General features: G+C 40.7%; 1 protein-coding gene across 2 annotated transcripts in view; it reads right to left on the bottom strand.

Annotated features, from left to right (window-relative positions):
* Nucleotides 1-22,240, bottom strand: part of ARID1B (AT-rich interaction domain 1B) — a gene marked incomplete at its 5' end in the record, with an annotated part of 335,015 nt that overhangs the window by 37,542 nt on the left and 275,233 nt on the right. For both annotated transcript variants that reach the window (XM_080616793.1, XM_080616794.1), the window contains 3 exons: nt 735-893; nt 1,678-1,787; nt 9,159-9,304. In XM_080616793.1, the coding sequence (XP_080472919.1) occupies nt 735-893; nt 1,678-1,787; nt 9,159-9,304 (415 nt within the window). The remainder of the gene's footprint in view (nt 1-734; nt 894-1,677; nt 1,788-9,158; nt 9,305-22,240) is intronic.

The raw sequence follows: 22,240 nt of genomic DNA, 5'->3' as shown, positions 1-22,240 counted from the left end.
TGAGAATGACTAAACATTATTCATCTAAAAAATAGCTTTTTAGAAACATACACACAACAGGTTTTCCTACCCACAATCTGGGTTATTTCAAAGTAACTGAATGAAGCAAATCAGAAATGATTTTGTTTCAAGACTTTTGACTGTATTTCCAAATACACACTAAAAATGTTTGAAAAATAGACCTGGCAGCATTTTTGTGGTGCCAAGTCTACAATTTAAACTTTGATGGATATTCAACAGTGGAGATTTCTCATTTTGTTTTGTTTTGGGTTTTTTTTTCTGAAATAATCCTAGCAAAGACAAGCAGCAACCAGAGTGAAGTCAGTTGTGTGAAGGAGTTTGGGCCCAGGAACAGAAATGGAGGTGTCCTTAACAACACATTCGGCATGCTTGAAAGCTGATGCATTACAGGAAGGATGTTTTCTTCACAACAACTGCTGTATTACCACACAGCACACTTGCATGATGCACACAATTTTACTCTTTCTTATTTCAAAGTACTCTTGGGACAAATTTTGCCCTGGGATAAGCATGCTAAGGCCCCACTGAAGCCAGACAGTGGAACTTACAGTCATGTGTCCGAGAGCAGAATTTGTACCCAGTGTTATAAAGAAAGAAAACTGTTTAGTGGATAAATAATGAATAAAAGGAATTTACAAAACAAACAAGCAAGCATTAAAATATAATTAATTACAAAAAAATAAACAAAAACCAAAAAAACCAGAGCCACTTACAGGGCTTGATGGAGTCTTTGGCCAGCCTGGGCTGCTAATGCTATCACTTTCATCTCCATGAAATGAGGAGATGCTAGCAGAGCTTGGGGACATTGGGGAAGGGACTGGCAGGTTGCCTGGGGTTGGGGGCTGAGAAATACCCTGAGAGCTGTAGCTATCCTGTGGTAGAGGAATAAAAAAAAAAGTATGACAAAGGCAGGGCAAACTTTATTAAAAACAAAAAAATACATCCAGTTTAACAGACTGACCAATTGTTATATATAAAATATATATAAACAGAGAGACACATACAGAAAACACACACATATATAAATATATTTATATATATATATAAAAGGTATAAGAACAACATTGTTAATTAGTATAATTTGGAAAGTTTGCTGGATGCTTGGCTAAAGTCACTAAGCCACCATGCTTATTTCAAGCTCACATGGAATGCTAAGCATGGGTTTCCCCTTATGAAAGAAAGGAAAAAAACCAAGCCGTTCACCTTATTTTAACAAATAAGGTAGGAAAGCAAAATATTAAAGTATGTTGCTGCTGCTGAGGCGGCCAAACCAGGAAGCTATAACTGAAGGCAGAGAAAAATGGCTGCAAGTACTGAAACCAGGCAAGACCCTTCTTTCCCACCCACTTGGCACAGCTGAATCCCCACGCAACTTTTGGCTTGGGTTGCTTTGCCCCCGCAAGTTAAAATGCCGTGAGAACTAGGTTGCTTTGCCCCCGCAAGTTAAAATGCCGTGAGAACTAGTAACTTTCAGATCCACACAGTGAGGGAAAATTGAAAAAAAAAAATCAGAAAAGAAACAAACAAAGAGATTGCACGTGAATGGAAAGGCATGCAGGAAAGAACAGAAGTGGGTAGGCCAAAACCAGAAAATGAGAGACAACACAGCAGACTTTTGCGGGCTGAACCAACACCACGTGCGGAGATTGTAAATACCTTTGACTTGCTCTCAGGTTGGGGGGCTCCTTCTTCTTTGCCATCTGCTTTGAGAGGAAGGGGTAGTTTGGACTCACCGGGTGTCATCATATCTGCAAGACCCATAGGTGCTAATCGAAAACAGGAGAAACAGTTAAGCATGACTACGTCTGGTTTTGTGGGAAAAAACATGCTTCCTACTGAAGACTGTGGCGCCACGTGAAGCAGGGGTTATCCCACCTCCGTCCTGTTATTTTAACATCCGGAAACCTGGAAACCTCTTCAGTTGAAGTGAGGAAATAGAGGAGAATGAAGGAGGGAAGAATACAAAAACCATTCAACAACAAACACTTTACAGAGTAAAATTCGTTCTTCATGCTGCTGGTAGTCTTCAGCTGTCTCCACATTTGACCACTACGTTTTAACAGAACAGTCTATTTTAATAACTACTGCAGCCCTTTAGCAACAGAAAAATGTAAATAAAAAAGATGTGCATTTTGCTTGCCACGTTGAGTCTCAGAAAAAGGCTGACTTTCCCAATTACATTTGTATGAAAGTTGGTGGCCAGCAGACAGTTCCTGCCCCTACTGACTTCAGTATGAATGGCTCAGCCACTGTGACTCTTAACTACAGAACTGTAAGTTGTAAACTCTGCTCTGTTGGAGAACCGGCACTCAGCTTATTCCCTTCCTGCCAAAATGAGGTGGGACTATAATGAACACACAAATGTCTTTCTTTGATAACCGCATGCAGTTGCTTCCCAGGAGTGTGGGGAGCTAAAGGGGGTTTTATTTGAAGATGCTAGTGCTAAGTATAGTATTATTGCTGCAGAGCTGCTGGGTTCCTGGATTTCTAGAAAGATGCAAGAAACATTCAGACAAATAGGCACAAAATACTGCACAGACCAGATGCTAGGAGGTGCCATGACACTGAATCAATGCAAACAACCAGAGAACAACAGCAAGACACGAGGCGATTCTTTCCTTGCAGAAAACCATGTGCATAGCATTTGCGAAAGACTGGATTACGCTTCCTTTCTCTCCCTTTTTTCTCCCCCTCATGCCCTTCTTTCCAAGAAGGACCTGAGATAAGAAAAACATAGAACAGAATAACCTACAAGGCAATAAAAAGGAAAAAAAAATATATTCCAAACTTACGAATTTTAAGAATCAGCAAAGCATCACTGTTGAAGCAAATAAATAAATCCGGTCATTACCAGACTTGTGCGCCCCTCTGCAAAATGACAATGCTGGCTTGCACTAGGCAACAGGCACACTGCATAGCAAGCCAAAGATAGGAGGGGATAAAGAAGCTTTAAAAATACCTCACAGATTGCCCACTACAAAATGATTACTGCACATATTCATGTATTACTATGTTTTAGAAAATAATTAGTTTTAATTACAGCAGTGAGAGCATGAGCAGGACTCTGGCGAATACACTGGCAAGCTCTGCAGTGCTGTTTTGCTAATATCTTTAGCATCACTGCAGGTTGAGACTCTGAGTCTGCCAAAAAAACCTACCCAACCATGTGCCATGAGTTTACAACTGTATGCTCAATACTCAGCTTTGAACTGCCCGTGTTTTTCATAGGCACATCTTGTTTTTTTCAAAGCACATTTGTAGCCCAATCAAGCCCTTAAAGTCATCACAACACATAAATCATAATTGAGATTGAAAAAAAACCAACCCAACAAACTTGCAATACTTAAGATTCAAGAACTGGAACAAAAAGCCTTTTTGAAGTGATGCAGCTGCAGAGAAAAATCTATTGGGATCAGCTAAAAATGCTGTTATTTTTATGTATGTGTGTGAAACCTCAACAAAACAGACAAGTAATACGACACCGGGAAGCCAGCATTTGATTTGTATGCATTTTGCCCTTATACTCTGTTTGAGGAGTTGGGGCAGCTTGTGACCATTATGAGGTGAAGAAAGGCAGCCTAACACATTTTAGATATGAATTCCACCATTAAAAAAACCACCAAGTTATTTTTCTTTTAGAGTTTTTTCTAAAAATGTATGAGCAAAACGGTCAAATGCATGCCACAGTCTGGTTTCAAACTGGGATGCAGAACTGTTATACAAAATCCATTTTAACAGTTAACACATTTCGTGCTGTGAAAGTGCTAAAAAAAAGTCTTAGTTTCAAAGCAACCAAAGATGACCCTTCCCCTCTAAAGCAATTTTAGAGAGGTCAAACGAAGCAAAGTTAACAATCACACTTCTTCACCAGAATTCTGCATGGCAAAATCCTCTGCTAACTCACTGTTATCTAGGTTGGCACACGGTCTTTCTATTGCAAAGAATACAATAATTGTGCCCACTCCCGGCAGTCCCGGTTCCATCAGAATGCCTTTATAAAAGCTTGTTTTCAGAGAGGTTTAAGTTAACACTTCATGTAAAGGGCAAGTAACTCTAGTTTGAAAATCATCACACATATTCTGACTGTATTAATCATGTTCAGAAATCTAAAAATACCAATTCATTTTGGCTTTTGACTATTTCTTGTTGGCACATGCACGTGTGTAACTGGAGACAACTATGAAAAAAAATAATAAAGCTTCCCAAAATCCATTTCACTTTTTGCTCTAAAACATTTACTTCATCTACATCCTTTCTACCTACCTAAAAGAGAAATGCAAGGATTTTACTACCAAATTGCAAGGTTGTCTACTTTCCCTATAGCTTTTCCTAAGATGTTTCCACACCTACTGCTGAAATGCGGTTTCATAACTTCTTGCAAATGCACTCTCCAGCAGTTTGCAAACACGCATTCCTTCACTTCTTTTAGCAAAGCAAAGAACAAAGCAAGAACATTGTTTTGACCCTTTCTGAGCAGTGAAATACTGTTATTGTCATGAAACTGCTAAAATAAGACACAGTCTCTTTCTACACAGCTACTAATAATTCTCTGTGTGAAGTGCAGACCAAAGGATAAAACATTTTAGAGAGGAGGATGACAGGGAAATCTTGACTCAAAAGGTGTTGTAGTGTACCGTGAATAGTAGTAGCCTCTGGCTTATTATAAGAATTTAAGAGCTAGAATGATTTCAAAAAGCAAGTATGGGTCAAGGTCCTGAATTAACTATTCCATACTGAATTTAATGTACTCAAAAGCAGATATTGACATGAGTAAAACTGCAGCAAAGTATTCCTTCTTGCTAAAGGCTGCTCTATCAGTCCCAGAAGAGGGTGAAATACTGTAGGAGCAGCAATACACAAACATTGTTTTTCTCTTTATTGCTAGTGCAGTAACAAATCACACTCTGCAAAACAGAATATTACACCCTTGGTAAGATATTCCTTCCTCTCTCCAGGAAGAGATGCCTATGGGAAAAATGGAACAGTGACAACAACATTGCCTCATGTCTTGCCATGAATGACCGTCCACCTCTGGGGAAAAGCACACTCAGGATGCTCGGGCAACTTCTCTGGAAGGGATGAGTGGGCCACCAAGGACCTCAGCACTGCACCTCCTTTCTGCCTACTAAGGCTCATTTGAGGGATGACAAGTTCATGCGGTTTGGGATGAGGGCATCTATGCCAGGAGCTGGCTTGATTTGTAATCACACAATGACCACTGGATCATGGTCATCACTTGCTTGGAGTATAGGTGATGGGGTACCTCAACTGGTACCAGCTGCTGGCATCCTCCAGAAAGTTTATTTAAATACGCAGTATATAACAGCTTATAAGTGTTAGAGCTAGGAAACAGTGAAATAAATGAGGTTTCCATCTTTCAGAAAAACGTAACCAAGCAGAGAAAAAAAATTAAGATTTCTAAAAAAAAAATTACTTTACATTCATAAATGACTGCTTTTCTATCAGAGATTCATCCAAATAAATACAAAGTCAAATATATATGTGAAAAGGTGTTGCCTATATTTTTAATGTTAAGAGCATCCTTTTAACTTCTTTAGTTCAAATAACTTTTCCTAGAACTTCATGTTTTATGTAAAGTATTCCAATGTTAAAAATTTGCTGGGAATAATAATACCCAGAAAATGGAAGCTTTCAGTAGAACAGAAATTACAGTGAAATTAGGAAAGGATCCTTGTGGCAGTAAGGAGATTATGCCTTTTTATTGTTTTGTTCACCTCCAGAGGTAGCAGAGATCATGAGTGGCAGGTTCTGTGTAAGCACAATATGGAAATCTGAGACATCCGAACTCCGTATTACTTCTTTTTAAAGATAACTTTCACTAGAGCTAACAAGGCCTACAGCATGAAAGAGAGATTTTATTTTCATAAGTTTTGTAAGCTTCCTTTCATTCTACGTGTTTTTAAAGCCTGAATTTTAAAAATAGGAGAAAAAAAAATAAAATATACATGGGAAATGCGAACTCACATAACAAAAGGGCAGTACATAAAATTTTTCTGAATGGCAGTTTGTTCCATAATTGTGAAGGAATCCTGACACTTTTTCTTGAAGCTTTTGTTATTGTTATGGATGGGATACTCTATCAGAAGGATCTGTCTTCTTTGATCTTATAATTTCTGTGTTCCTAAACTGCTCTACGTCAGCAGAAGCTGGTGATGTGTTATTTGATCCACAGTCACTTTTGAAGTAGTTCCAGGATGCACAACTGCAACATGATTTTCCTTTCGATTTTGACATTAATTAAGAAAAAAGTAATAATCAACTGGTAACAAGGAGATATAAATACTACTAAAATGTGTAGCAAAACCAGTGTTAGCTGTACTGAAGCTCCACAACCGTATGAAAACAATCCCATCAGCATCAGAAATCCTCCTCTATTTTAGAATAAAACCTAAAGCTGCATTTGATTAAAATGAATGTAACTAAAACCTACCTTCCTCCCTCAAAGTGGGCAACACAACTGCACCCTCCAAAACCCAGACAATCAAGAAAACAACTTCTACCGATTGCTTACCTTAGGTTTTCATTGGCCTCTAACTGAAATCACAGTTGCTCATGTTCAGTGTATGAAAGCAAGTTAACTAATGCCCGCGCTTCACTCTACCAGCAGCCACTCGGTTGCATTTTGTTTTGGCCCTGAACGTTGACTGAACCCTAGTTTATTGGTGACTTTACACTGAGTGTGTGGGAAGGATCAAGAGTCAGATGGCAGAACTGGTCTTTGTGTCACAGAAAATGCTGTTACACAAAGCCCGTAAGTTCTCCACCTCATGAAATGCACCTTATCAAATGCAGGGCTGGAGCTGACCCTGAAGCGCTTCCCCAACTCAAGGCACTACCATATTGAAGTACTGTATTTACACTTGCCTTAAGCTCAGCCTTTCATTTCTTTTACCTAAGCAGAAGGATGAGTCAGGACAGGGGGAAGTACAGCAATCCCACTGCATGTGCCCCCAGCAGTATACTCACACCTAATTTTCTCTTTTGCCCTGCTGTCCCATGTGTGTGCTCTTGGACGCTGGCTGAGTAAAGCAATCTAGATGCATGTCTGCTCACACACAGATGAAAAGAGGTGCACGGAACTCCTCTAGTTCATCTCATACTTACTTTCCTTTGGGTAATCTTTGAATTAATAAAACTGGAACAAAAGAAAACCTCACAAATGCAGTGGCAGAAAAAAAAAACCCCTGATAAATGTTTAAATTATTAAAAATCCAATATTTCAGAATGCATAACACAATAAAAAGAGTATGACTACCCCATACAAAAGACTGCTAGGATAAATGGCCTTGCATTGAACAGATTTCCACTGTATGAAATAACGAATGGCTGAATTATCTGAACAAAAAACCTCTGTGAATCTTCCTTTAAACTGGTTATTCCTTAGGAATACATAAATCTTCTTAGGCAGGGCACTCTGCCATCTGCTTGCTGTTGGTTATTTTTGCAGCTCTGGGGGCCAAAGAAAAAGACGGAAAAATTACTTCTGCTAATAGCAAAACAGAATTTATAGCACAGTTTCAATGCTCAGAAGCAATTTTATTTCAGCAAGCCAGACAAAACATGTAAGTACACAAACAAAACTTAATATTACCTGGGACAGCTCTAGTGGGGAAAAAGCAAGCTATTATCTAATGGTCTTTTGAATAGCTTTTCCTTCTTCATCCAGACGGTGAAGTGTGCTGTCTGGATTAACCACTGGCTTCCAAGCCAACACTGGGAAAAGCCCCCTTTTTTTTGTTGTTTTGATTTTCTTTCTTTATTTTTTTTTAAATCTTACTGATTAACAGCTTCCTTCCTGCTTCTTCTGCTTACCAAAATGGTAACACAATATTCTTGAAAACTACTACACTGTTAGGTGGCTCACGAGCTCCTATACAGAGGAAAGAATACTTCTAGACATGCTACACACTAGAATCTCACAGTGGCCATTTTCTGCGCAGAAAGCAGTGACACGTAAAACTGACAGGGAGGAAAGTCAGGTAAGGAGGCAAGAGATGAAGGCATGAAATGGGCTATGCAGGGCAGAGAAGATGATACCGAAAACAGGCTCTTGTCAAGATCCAATTTAAATAGTAATGTATCTCTACAGAAATAAACAAAAGTAGAAATAAAACCAACTAAGGAACAATGTCAAATCATTCTGGCACAACCTATGAGCTTTCAGAAAGACTTCAAAACCTCCAACGTTTCAAAAAGGGCTAATGTAATCAGTAAAGCATGCAAAGAAACTCCATGACTGGAATAAGTATTTGAAAGGATCCACTTCAAGGTCATTAAAACTCCATCCAAACCCACCCCAATCGAAGAATTGATCTTTACTGAAGGATTATCTTGATGGAGGATAACTGTTAGGAGTTCAAACTGAAAACGGACTATGTAGCGTATTTGCACAGAATGCATTCACCTGTCTTCACAGTCACACACAAAGCTGCAAACAATTCTAAATTCACAAGTCATGACATAAAGGATAAATTCAGCACCTACACTGAATATTTTGTGGTTTGTGTCTTAGTTTCTTTTCCCCAAAAGGAAGCTATAATTAAATTTCATATACTGATATTTAACTAAGTAAATGAAGAAACCCTATATATGGTTATATGAATTTTAGAAACAGTAAATATGGCCTATGTTTTCAGAACAGAGTAATTATTTTAAGTGTTCAGCTTAGAGCATCTTCAAGTCAGAGCAGGTGCACATCTCTTTTTTTAAACCAGTACATTAAATATCTGAAATTGCAGTCTTGGCAAGTAAGACACTGAAAAGCTACAGCAGCCTCTTAAAAGATGAGGTTTTTATCCTTCCCTCTCTTGCAGACACAGACACACAAATATACATATACTTGCTAGTCAACACCTACGTCAGACTGGGTCCGAGTGTTGCTGGAACTGTTCAAAACATTGTACTCATCTACATGCTGCACAAAAGGACTTAATAAAAATTGTATGAGTTACTGTACAAAAAAATGCGAACACTTTATCCCAGTTTCAAACCACTCCACACTATCCAGCTGGGGTGAACCGAATGAAGAAGGCCATCTCTCTGACACCAGCTCAGGGCTGATACTGGTAAGCACATCTGGGGAGGAAAGCCACTGCTGAAAGATTACCCACCATTACCTGTTGAACTGTTCACCATGTTAGGCGCCATGCTGTAGGGTGGAGCCTGCGGGTTCATCAAGCCAGAGCTGTTGTTCATCGGCTGAGTGTAGGGGGAGCTGGATCCCATAATACCGCTCTGATTCATGGCAGGAAAATTGCCTTGCCTGCAAGAAGAACGAGCACACAGACCACCTCTCATTAAGTACCTCATTGCTGAAGATGCTGTGGTTTGTCACAGAGTACATCTATTGTTTCCCAATAGCTAAGAACAAGGCACACAATTAGTTTGTTTTATCAACATGGGGAGCTCTGAATTAGTCTTCAATTAGTTACTGTGTATCTGAGACAGAATTTGACTGAAACAAATTTCAAGAGATGTCTATAGTGTCTTTATATGTCACAACCAATCAGCAGCAAAATACAATTCATATTATTTATCCTATGAGTAAACAGCAATGTGATCAGAAGTCAAAATCAGAACCTAGCATTGGCATAAAAAAAAAATTCCAGTGACTTACCGTTTTGACTATGTGATAGAAATCCTTACCTGCCACAGCTTAAGAAACAGTGAATTGACCAGAAGAATAATGGGTACCATAGACTGTTTCAGATTTCTCTATCTGACATTATCGCATTGAATACAATGCTCATCTTTTGTACATGACATCTATGTCCAATCTTACAAAAAACCACATACCGACTACACTCTGTTGCAACAAGAAACCTCAGCAGAGCAGAACTACTTTGGTTTTGAAAACTGTACAATGCTTTCATGACTGAGACTTAAGTTTGTCTGAAAAACTGCCCTAAATGAAGCCCTTACCTAATTCTCCACATCTTCAGATGCAAAAATCTTCAGACCAAATATTTTTGAAGGCTAAACCTTACCTACTCTCAAGTTGTAAAAAGTATCTAAGTATGCTTTGTACCTGGGTTTATCAAATTCTATAGATAAACTGAGGCACGAAGAAGAAAATAATCCAAGTAAGCAGAATAACCTGATGTAATGCATGATCCAACTTCAAAAATAACCTTTTATTCTTTTAATCCATAATACAGTTTTATATATACCTTATATACATATACCTTTTCTTGGTATAGCTGAAGACTGCACATATTATAGTATGTCTGTATGGATATACAAATAAAATCATACAAAAACACAGGCAAAAATATACTTACCTGTATATTCATAGCCTATAGGAAAACACAAAACTAAGACCTGTTTCTTCAATGTACCCGCTGTAAATTTACACTGGATTTCCAAATAAGGGAGACAAGAAAGGAAGCAACCACCCCTTTGCATAGTTTTAGTACCTGTCAGCTTTTTTCTCCTCACAAAAACCAAAGCATTTAGTTTTATCCTACAGGCAGGGAAAGCTGCAAGTCCTGGCAGCAAGATGGAGTTTTGGTATCAATTCTGCTTTTCACTATTATACAGTATTCAAACAAAGCAAACAACCTCCAAACCAACAACCCTGAACAACTTCAATGGCTTCTTGTCTTCTGCAAACTCATGGCAGATTCTCAACACGATGGTAGAAACAGATTTCTTTTCTAGGAAGTACAGGAGGAAGACCATTAAAGCACTACTTGGCCTAATTTTTCTTGACGCACTGTGAATGTCTTCAAAGGAAAAGAGAACACGTTATCTAAATAAAGCATCTTTTTGCAAGCCAGTTTTGTCCTTTGCTCTCTGAAGACAAACTTTTCTTCATTCTTGCAAAGAGGCAAAGCCTTTCTTTTGATATGAAGGAGACAACTGCCATACAATGTCATTTCCCTGATGAAGCTTGCAATGAGTAGTGGAGGGAGAAAATTTAAAACGCACAGTGGAGCAATGCTCCAAGGGAAAATTACAAAGGGAAACAAAAGCAGCAGGAACATTTTGCAACAACTTTAAAAGATTTCAGTCACACAATCTAGCTTTTCTTATGTAAATACTGTAAATCTTAAACATCCCCACCCACCTCTTTTTAGCTGAAAATGACTACATTTCAACAAACGCAGATAAATGAAAACTTCTTTCTATGCTGGAAAAGCAAGATTCTTTCTGTTACTGGGTAAAGTTACTAGTGAAGATGAAGAGAACACACTAGTGCATTTCTACACTTTAAAAAAGAAGTAGTAGATTTTGAGAGGTTCTTTAATGGAGTAAGGCTGAGATTCTGGAAAAGACAGAAGTCTCTACAGGTATCTAACTCTCCAATGTCCTTCTTTTGCTTTAAAAATACACAGGAGATATGCAACTTGCAGGTAAGTTGAAATTCGTCCTTACCTACTAATATTTCAATACTATTACTTCCTATAGCATATATATCTTCTAAACTGTGGGGCTGTTCATTGTCTCAAATGGAGGTACAACCTATTTCATGTTACCCACCACGGACATCAATCTCAATTGTAGCTCATGAAAGAATACTGCTGTAAAATGGCTTTAAATCAAAAAGTAGGAAACTACTTCCAGTTTAGATGGAGAGTAGAAATTAAATAAAACAAATACACTAGCTTTGGTCAGGACAGCAAGAAAACAACTGAAGTCTAAAAAAGATTGCTTTGGTACTCAGAAAGACCTGAATGGCAGAACCTAATTCTGAAATTTCATCTGGCAAGGCAGTACCTTTCATCCACTCATGTAATGCTGCACTTGGAATGGACACAGCTCTGCATCTCTGGAAAGGGCCCAGGAAGTGAAAAGACTCTGCACCATCCCTGGCAGAACTCTGTCCTTTCCTGATCATAGAATCATAGAATAGTTAGGGTTGGAAAGGATCATCTAGTTCCAACCCCCTGCCATGGGCAGGGACACCCCACACTAAACCATGCCACCCAAGGCCTCATTCAACCTGGCCTTGAACACCGCCAAGGATGGAGCATTCACAACCTCCCTGGACAACCCATTCCAGTGCCTCACCACCCTCACAGTAAAGAATTTCTTCCTTATATCCAATCTGAACTTCCCCTGTTTAAGTTTTAACCCTTTACCCCTAGTCCTATCACTACAGTCCCTGATGAAGAGTCCCTCCCCAGCATCCTTGTAGGCCCCCTTCAGATACTGGAAGGCTGCTATGAGATCTCCATGCAGCCTTCTCTTCTCCAGGCTGAACAGCCCCAACTTTCTCAGCCTGTCTTCATACAGGAGGTGCTCCAGTCCCCTGATCATCCTCGTGGCCTTCCTCTGGACTTGTTCCAACAGTTCCATGTCCTTTTCATGTTGAGGACACCAGAACTGCACACAATACTCCAAGTGAGGTCTCACGAGAGCAGAGTAGAGGGGCAGGATCACCTCCTTCGACCTGCTGGTCACGCTCCTCTTGATGCAGCCCAGGATGCAGTTGGCTTTCTGGGCTGCGAGCGCACACTTCAGCTGGCTCATATTCCTTTTCTCATTGACCAACACCCCCAAGTCCTTCTCCGCAGGGCTGCTCTGAATCTCTTCTCTGCCCAACCTGTAGCTGTGCATGGGATTGCTTCGACCCAGGTGTAGGACCTTGCACTTGGCATGGTTAAACTTCATAAGGTTGGCATCAGCCCACCTCACAAGCGTGTCAAGGTCCCTCTGGATGGCATCCCTTCCCTCCGGCGTATCAACTGAACCACACAGCTTGGTGTCATCGGCAAACTTGCTGAGGGTGCACTCAATCCCACTGTCCATGTCACCGACAAAGATGTTGAACAAGACCGGTCCCAACACCGATCCCTGAGGGACACCACTCGTTACCGGTCTCCAGCCGGACATCGAGCCATTGACCACAACTCTTTGTGTGCGGCCATCCAGACAGTTCTTTACCCACCGAGTGGTCCACCTGATCCCCTGTCAAAGCACTGATCTCAGCACACGTGAGCTAAAGCACTAATACTGAAAGGCCATATCCCATAGGAGTGAACATTTTATCCTGAGACTGGGTGCAGTGCACAGTACAGAGCTCCTCCATGTATTATTCTGCTCTATGATGGCTTGGAATGGAAAGTTTCTTTAGGGAGAAATAATCAGGTATTACTTCAGTCCTTAATTCTCACTCCACAGTGGGCCTCCTTTGAGTAAAGACTGCTGACTGTGACAAATTGTGCTGCATCAGTGCTGTAATATGAAGTGAAGTCCATTAAGAACTGAGCTGAGATCACCAAACTCATTTTGATTAACCTCCAGGTCACTAAACACATATAAATGTGTTACACAGCAGCTGCTAAACATATTTATATATGCTTAAGGTCACAGCATCATCTGTTGGTTGTTGGAGTTAAGTCAAAAAATCTTATGTTTCCTTCTGTGCTGCTTTTAGTAAAGGCATATCCAACATACTATTTAAGAAGCAGTTATCTCAAAGCATACTACCAGACTCCTACATCTCCTAATTCCCTCCTCCATTTTTCTGGGAGGAATAAATAAAACCCAAGCCTTTTAAAGTCTCCTGTACACGTAGTAATATCTAATGGCAATATTCAACTGACCACTATGAATTCTATAGGAGACCAAACCCAGTTAAGCATTCAGTTTTACAGTATTTACCACATAAACACCAATGGCTGGGATGACACAAGCAATAATTAGGAATAATAGGAAGAAATTAAGAAAAGAAACACTTGTGTTGAATATAAGTAAAAATGTCTTTGAGATGAGATGCAGTTACCCTCCAAGGCAATGAAGGAAAATCCAGTACCTGACACTTCTGCACATAGACAACACATTAGAAAATGTGCCGGTTGGAGAAATCCTGCATTACATATGAACTAGACAACCTGTCAGGTATTTTCCAGCTCTAACTCCTCCAATACTGTGATCCCAGATCACATATTTTTCCCAATTTAGAAGAAAAACTAGCTGGGCCAGTACAAATTTAGGATTATGCTATCACTTTAAACACCGTACTTAAGCCTACACATTCTTTTTTTATGCTCTACTGCTACAAGTAGATGTCCAAGTACACAGCAAATGGAAGATATTAAAAATGGTAAGGGGAGGGGGAATCTGCTTGCTTTCTGTGGTTTATTTACTCTGCTGACAATTTAGTAACTCACAGCACTTGCATAATGCCAGAGCCTGTTGTTATCCTTGAGGAAAGGGCTGCCACCCAGGAGAACCTAGACAGGCTGGAGGAATGTGCTGACAGGAACCTTACGAAAGTCAACAGGGACAAGTGCAAGGTCCTGCACCTGGGAAGGACAAGCCCGCTGCAGCAGTGCCGACATGGGCCTGACTAGGGGAACAGCTTTGCTGAAAAGCCCCTGGACATCTTGGCAGACAGGGAGCCAGCAGAGTGCCCTGGCAGCAAAGAGGGCCAACAACATCCTGGGCTGTGTGAACAGGAGCAGAGGCAGGAGACAGAGGGAACTGATCATCTCCTCCTTACTCTGCACTCATCAGACTCCATCTAGAGTATTACGTCCACTTTGGATACCCCAAGGATCTGTAAAGGAAAGATGATGATGACATACTAGAGTGAGCTTAGCAGAGGACCCCTTAGATGGTCAGAGTTTGAGCACTCACCCTGAAGGGGCTGGTTCAGCCTAGGGCAGAGACAGCTTTCAGGAGGAACCTAACAGCAGTTCTCAGCACCAACAAGGTGGTCAGCAAGAGGATGAAACTATGGTCTTCACAGTGGGGCATGGTGGGAGGATGAGACACAATGGGCAAGAGTTAAAACCTGACCAGTTCAGAGTGATGTAAGGAAGCCCTTTTCCCAGTGAAAACAGCCAGGCACCAGAGGAGTTGTGCAATCTCTGTCCTTGCAGGTTTCCAAGACCCAACTGGATAAAGACCTAAGCTCTCAGATGAGCTTGTTGAGAAGGAGGTTGGACCAGAAACCTCTTGAGGTTTCTTCCATCCTGAATGACTCTATGATCCTGAACAGTCAGCTTCATTGTGCTGTTGATAGCCTGGTGTACTACTGGATCCAAAATACAACTGGACAAATTCAAAACATTCCCTTTAAGAAGGTCCTGTTCTGCTCTTTTGTTTTCCTTCATTTGCAATCTGTCCCAAGCTTAATCTGCACTTAATCTCTTTTCTCTGCAAAACTAGTAGCATCAGATCTAATTGTGTCTTCTGAGCGAATGCAGAAGTCCATGTATTTAAACAGAGGAGATGACATGTTAGATCTGGTCATTGTTAAAAGCAGAACAAAGAAATTGTAAGAAAGAAGACAGGCAACACGGGTGATCTCAGCTGCCAAGCAGCATCTCTTACTGACATGTTTCCCTTTAGCTGGACCTGAAACGACCGGGAGGTTAGTGTGTTGTCTCCAACTGCTACACTCTGCAGCCCTTGTGTTTAACGCTTGCTGTTATGTGATTTAGTACCTCCTCAGCATTGCCATCTGATGAAGGTTTTTACTGTAATTTTCCTCAGATTTGAAGAAATCTGAGCTAACTACAAAAATAAATTCAGATGTAGGTGTGTTTTTTAGCTATGGACAATGATAAAAGTGGATTACGGTTCTCAGCAGGACAAGGAATGAAAACACAACTTTTCCTATGGAAACATGTCAAAGCTCAGGTTTCTACTGCGTGCAGAGTTATCACAGTCTATAACTTTCTGTGGGTTTTGTGGCATGCATCTGACACTCTGTGCTCTCCTTTTGATCTAATTCTGTAACACTGGAGCAAAGCCATTCATACAATCACAAAAAACGATCCACTTCTGCAATGAAACCTGTGGCAACCTGAGCACAGAGGCAATTTGAGCACAGAAACACATAGGGAACAGAAGGGTTCAGAGATGGAGAGTCTAGAAAGGCTGGAGGTGAGGACAGTTTAGGGCAGAAAAGATGGAAATGGAGGGGAGAGTAGATGGAAATGAAGAATGAACAACAAGTGCTGGGAGCATTCTCACAAAATGCCAAAGGCTTTTAGGTGCAGGAGGAGCAGGGAGGAACATAAAGAGAGCCGCTACCCTCAGGGTGAACACAGGGAAGGTCCTTCCAGTGGGAACATGGAGCTTTTCAGCCAGGTCTGCTGAAGGAAGGGAGAGGATCACAGGGAAGCCTCAAAAGCAGGGTGCTGTGAGGCAGCCACAGGCTCCAAGGAGGCCACCCTGGCCAGGAGCTGGGCGAGGCCCAGTCCAGCAGCACGGCACAGCAGGGTGATGCTGAAAGAGCAGTGCTGCAATGATGGGAGCCAGGATGGGTCATTCAGTCCAGGGAGGGAAGAGCTGCCACCAAGTCACACCTCACTCATCTTGGTGACTGCAAGCTTGCACCAATTATTATTTAAGCATGTCTGCATTATGCTTCCTGACACTTGCCACAGCACTCATGTAACACAGGGATTTCTCCCAGTTACCCTAAGCACTGGAGCTGAAAAATTATCCTGTTACTGTGGCCTGGCCACCTGAGCAATTGGCTGGAGAGAAAAAACGCCATGAGCTTCCAAGCTCAAGGAAGTTTGCCATTTCTGCTCCAGCTCTTTAACCTACATCAGTTTTGCAGCGAGTGCACTGCAGCACCTCAGGGGAGTAATTTGTGTAAACATTTTAAAAGGAACATTTTTTTTTAATGCTGACACACTGCTAAGGTGGCTACTTGATTACAAACTGTGAAAATGACTGCGTTAGGCTGCACTCACAAATCACAGTGTACTGACCAAATTGCCCTGTGCTTATCTGTGCCAGGTCTGTAGCATGACAATATTTCCTCTCTCTTTTAAATGTCAAAGTATGATTTGGGGGGTTGTTATTTAAACACACTGACCTGCACAATAACCAGAAGTACTTTATTTAAATCTGTCTTGAGCTGGGACTAGCCTTAAGCGCTTATAATCTGTCATACTTTGACACCAAATGGGTTATTATAATGAGAGTAATTCAGGAGTGAGACCCGTGAATGCTTTCTCCCTGGAGAATTTACACATAAACATGTGCAGGCAGATACATATGCTCTTTTGTTACAGATTATTATTCTTGCTACGGTATGGGCTTCCTTGGAGAAGTGAAACGGTTTCTGTTGTCAGGGGATATGGGAGAACTGGAGGAGTTAGAAGAGAGAAAGGGAAAATAAACCCCAACATGGCTTACTTTGCTCTAACTGGAAGTTCACTGCTCTAACTGGAAGTGTCAGCACTGTTAGCAAAGGCCAAGACACATGAAATCTGAATACTGGCTTGAGCAGACGTAAAATGGCATTAAGGGCAGTTCCCATGTAAATAAAACAAATTTAACACCACTATATCTGAAAGCAAAGCATCCCCCTCTTGTCACCCGCTACTATAAGTGTAGCAGCCTGGATTTACATTTCCTCTGTGACCACATGCATTTTCATGGTGACCACAGCATTTGGTCACCAGTCTTCAAACCCACAAGGATTCCATGAAATGCCTTTATTGCACAGCATTTCTACAAGTGCAACCAGACCTCTGTACCTGAATTTATTTGTGTAAGAACAAACTAAGCCCTTTGTACTCAGTGCAACCTCTACTGGATAAATACAAAATAATGCTGTGTGACAGAAAACACTGGACTACTGAAAAGTAGGCCAAGTCAAATGGCTTGTAATACCATCGAAGATCTACTCTTAGTGACCCCTGCTTACCTTCCAGAAAATGTGGATTTAAACAGCATCTCTAACAGCAGCTGCTTGTGCAATGTCCCTATCAGACATAATACCTGAGCACCGAGGAGTTACATTTCTTAGCCCAAGTGGAGTGCATGATGGGTGAAAGAGTGCTGCAGTAATCTGTCTGGCAAGCAGGAGAATGCATGAACTGGGTTTGTAGCAAAAAAAGAAATTTGCCCTGTATGGCATGATGCTGTCAATCTGAACTGGAATGCCAAGAAGGGTGATTTTAGCCTGGTGTGACTTGATATCAAAATGGGAATGACTCATATGACTCGCTCACTATGCACCTTCTATTTCTGTGCATGTTTATAAATAGCTGTATTAAAAAGTCGGAAGGCCCTATGAACTCTCTCCCAGAATTATCACTTGTAAGTGTGTAAGAGTCTGTTCCCAGCGTATGAACAGCTGGGAGGTCACCAAAGCGTGGTGCTAAAAAGCTACAGGAAGCTAAGGACACACTGTGCGTTTCACTGATGCAATGTCCTAAGGCAGGGCACTGCCTTGGAAGAGGCTCAACCCCTAAGCTCTGTCCTCTTCCACCTGGGGATGTGGATCTCCTGCTGCCTTTCACCAAGGTCTTACCATGTTCGGTCATGTCCCCACACCATTTCTGAGCACCGCTGCAGCTCCATGGAGCTTACAGTGCTGGCAATCAACTGAAAATCTAACAAAATCCCAATCGTTTCATGCCAGCTCTTCAGTGTATCTTTTCATAGTAAAATGTCATCTGGCTGACAACACACTGAATGCAACTGTGCATGTGCAGCAGCATGGCCAGGAAGTTCTCCAGAGGGATTTCCCAACAGACACATTTTCTCTTACCTATCTTTGCCCAATAGCCTGAAGCTGTTATATGTTTATCAATATTATTACTACCATTATTACCACCGGTCTCAGCACACTGGCACTCCAGACAGTTTCATAAGAGCAATGTGGTGCATAGGTCAGCATGGTTTCAGCTGGCTCTTTTCTTCAGCTTTGGCTCAGAGGATGCCTGAAACCTACTGTGACAACTGCAACACGTATTCAATGTGTTAGTGGGACTGCAGGTCACCGCTGAAAAAATCTTATTGCTGTTATGTTACTATTTAATATGATTCTTGCAAGGTTACTTATATGTCTAGTCACAATCAGAATTTTAAACTCAAGTTTCAAGATCAGAAGGGCCAGACTGGAAAATACTGCATAGAAATTGACAGGCTCTCGGATGTAAAACACCTAAAAGAGTTCTGGGTTTTATTTATATTATTATTCCTTTTAAAAAAATGTATTCCTCATTTCTGCCTTGTTCTTTTTCCTTTTGACATTTTAATCATATAGAGCAGTCATGGAATTAGCTTTCTTCATGAGTCCCATTAAACAGATGGCTATTTTCCTGGGGTTTGGGATTGTTTTGCTGCTCTTATTGTGGTGGTGCGTTTTTTTTTGTTCTTTTGTGACTAGTGCTGTGATTTAAACTAGTAGATCTTCCAGCTAATAGGCAAAAAGACAGGCAGTGTGAAAATCCATTTTCTTGCCACCCAAGAAAGAATACTCAATCTAAAGTCCTCCCTTTTTTTTTAGTATTATACAGTAACAATTCATGAAGTACTGCATTCTTAATGCCCTAAAGATCACCCTCTGAGGTACAGAATTTCTACGTAACATCTGACTCCGAGGCCGAATGTTAATACACTACACAAAGTCCTATACTGCAGTTTGGCGTCAAAATCATGAGCACTTCCATAGAGGGCAACAGCTCTCCTAAATAACCAAATCAAGCCAAAAATAATCCTGACACAGTAATAATTGAATTAGAAGTGTCTCTAAGATGAATGAAAATTCTCATTCATGACTCTGAAAATCACCCTTCCTTCCCAACATGCTCCTGCTTTCACAATTTAAAAATGGTTACTCTCTGAAGGAGGAAAGGAGTAGGACTCTCGAGGTCTGTGGTGAATCTCTAATGGCATGAACAACATACAGCAGTCTACTTGATTGATGAGCAACAAAGAAAGGAAAAAATGCCTCCCCAAATCGCTGGTTGCCTGCACAAGCTCTGCAGCATGGTGACATCCAGGGCTCCAGAATGATGGATTTACCTTTTAGTAAAACAAAATTCCAGATAAAAATATATTTTGCTTAGTCTCCTACAAGAAATGGCTTCGGTTAGCTCAGCATGTAAACTTTCTTCCAATCCTTACACGATTTTATCAGCAATTTTGAGCTGATCTACAAAATGCATCCCCATTGAAAAAAAAATAATCACAAAGTGTGACTGCCAGCTCTCCCTCTACTATAATAAATACATATAATCTAAGTTGGACTTCACCCTTCCTAATACACTGTAGAAAGGCCATATATGGTTCTGCTTTAAAAAGCAAAACATAAGGAAAAGCAAGTGCTGTTTCAAAAAAAGAACAAAAAAACCAGTTTGACATAAATAACTATTTCTCAAGAAGCAGGAAGAAGCATGGGTCCTTTTGAAGAAAAGGATGTCAATACTGGTTAATAGCTCACTTAGAAATTACAGTTACAGAAAGCATTAATACTTGGAATTTTAACCCCTCAAATCACACAGAAACTTGGCTCAGAGAGAAAATATTCCACCTGTTACTGAAACACTGCCAGCCTCAGGTGGAGCAAGCACAGCAGCTATTTGGAGTTCACAGAAACACTATACAGCCATTTAGGCCAAGAAGCAATACCACTTGATCCAGCTGAAACCATACGTGCTTTTTTTTCTGTATTTCGGAAGCCAAAAGTAGTTTCATGAACTAAATGTACTGCCTGGATATTCAAACAGTGCAAAGAGAAAGCAAAGCAGGGTGATCTCTCAGGATTCCTAAAGGAAATCCAAAGTCTGGGCATGTTGGGAGGAGCAGGGTGGAGACGAAATGATGAAACACCTTGAGACTGGAGAATTGTGAATGGCCTAAATTCAAACAGGAGTAACTCCAGATCCCTGTGACTGAATATTGAATAAAAGACCTGTCAAGAACAGCAGTTCTGCTAGGAGCATATTTCAAAGGCAACAGATAACGTACCCCTGCACTGGCTCCAATTATGGCTACCAGTCCTATCTTAGCCTAGTTTACTTCAGGGATTTCACAGCTGGCAGCCTTTCATCTGGAAGCAGCCTGGTTTGAATAAGCAAAGAAACTTGAATGAGTACTTAACCTTCCTGCACTCCACTGCACTTCCCAGCAGAGAAGAACACCTCCATGCTTAAGGGGAAAAGGGAAAACAATGGAAAATACATACTCTCTCCAGGGATTAAAGACTGTAGTTTTACTGTAGTACTTCAAGTCTTGTGCTACATAACCACAGCTTTTAAAATCACAATTAGAATTTTAAACCCAAGTTTCAAGATCAAAAAGGCCAGACTGGAAAATACTGCATAGAAATTGACAGGCTCTAGGATGTAAAACACCTAAAAGAGTTCTGGGTTTTATTTATACTATTATTATTTTTAAAAAATTTATTCCCCATTTCCGCCTCGTTCTTTTTCCTTTTGACATTTTAATGCACCATGTCCATTACTATATTTCCTCACCAGTACCTTCTAGTCCATCAGCAGTGCTACATTACCCTGCTGTTGGAGAAAATAATACAGAAAAAGTGCCTTGCTGGCACCAGCAACATGGAGTATGAATTATACATAGATAGCAGGGGAGAAATGCTGATGGAAGGTTAGTCTGCCTGTATATGCGGAAGTGTGCAGGTGCATGTATACATACTCACAGACTAAAAAAGAAGATACCTAGAATGCACATTTCAAACTTATTTACACAAATTGTAACTGTTTCTCTGTATAACAGAAATTCTCTAGTATCAGTCAGCTTGTATAGATTAGTTTTAGGGCTGAATGAAGGCCTACCTGAATTCTTCTGACCTCACCACGATGAGGCTGTGGTATCTAACCAGCTGCCAAGCAGTTCAGAACCAGAACCACATTCTAGAGTGCCTAGAAGTATGTCAAAGCAATGCAACACCCACATTACTATAGCGATTGAACACCATTACCCAGGTGGCATGGCGATCAGTGGACAATAATGTAAATATCCACCTCAATTTAGAAACCCAGTGACCAGGATTTAAAATGGCCAGAGGCTGCAAATAGCTATGCTGGATCCCAATTCCTCAGTTTAATAAACTACTACGTCCAAACTGCCTACTCCAAAATCAATGACACTGAATTCTAAATTCATTCAATCTATTAAAAAAAAATTGCTTTAATTTACAAAACTGCAGCATGCAATTCCGAGAATCATATTAAGGTACAGTACACTGAGGTCAAAGACACTGCCTTCAGAGCTAGAATTGCTCCTCATGTAGGCACACCAAAATTCATTTTACAGTAATTAGTTCAGGTATCGATAAGTGTAGTTACACCAGCAAGAGGCTCATTTTAGCATCCAGCTGGATGTGTACTTTACAGCCACATAGTACTAAACTACATCTTCCAAGGCCACGCTGCTAACAGTACATAAGCCATTTCACAACTATGTTTTTACCTTTCCATATACTACAGTCACACCTTCAACTGCTAAGATAACATGCTCAGAA

This window comes from Psittacula echo (genome assembly GCF_963264785.1).
Source record: "Psittacula echo genome assembly, chromosome: 4".
NCBI classification, from domain to species: domain Eukaryota; kingdom Metazoa; phylum Chordata; class Aves; order Psittaciformes; family Psittacidae; genus Psittacula; species Psittacula echo.
Note: the sequence above shows the minus strand (reverse complement) of the source record. Positions and strands in the feature narration are given on the sequence as shown.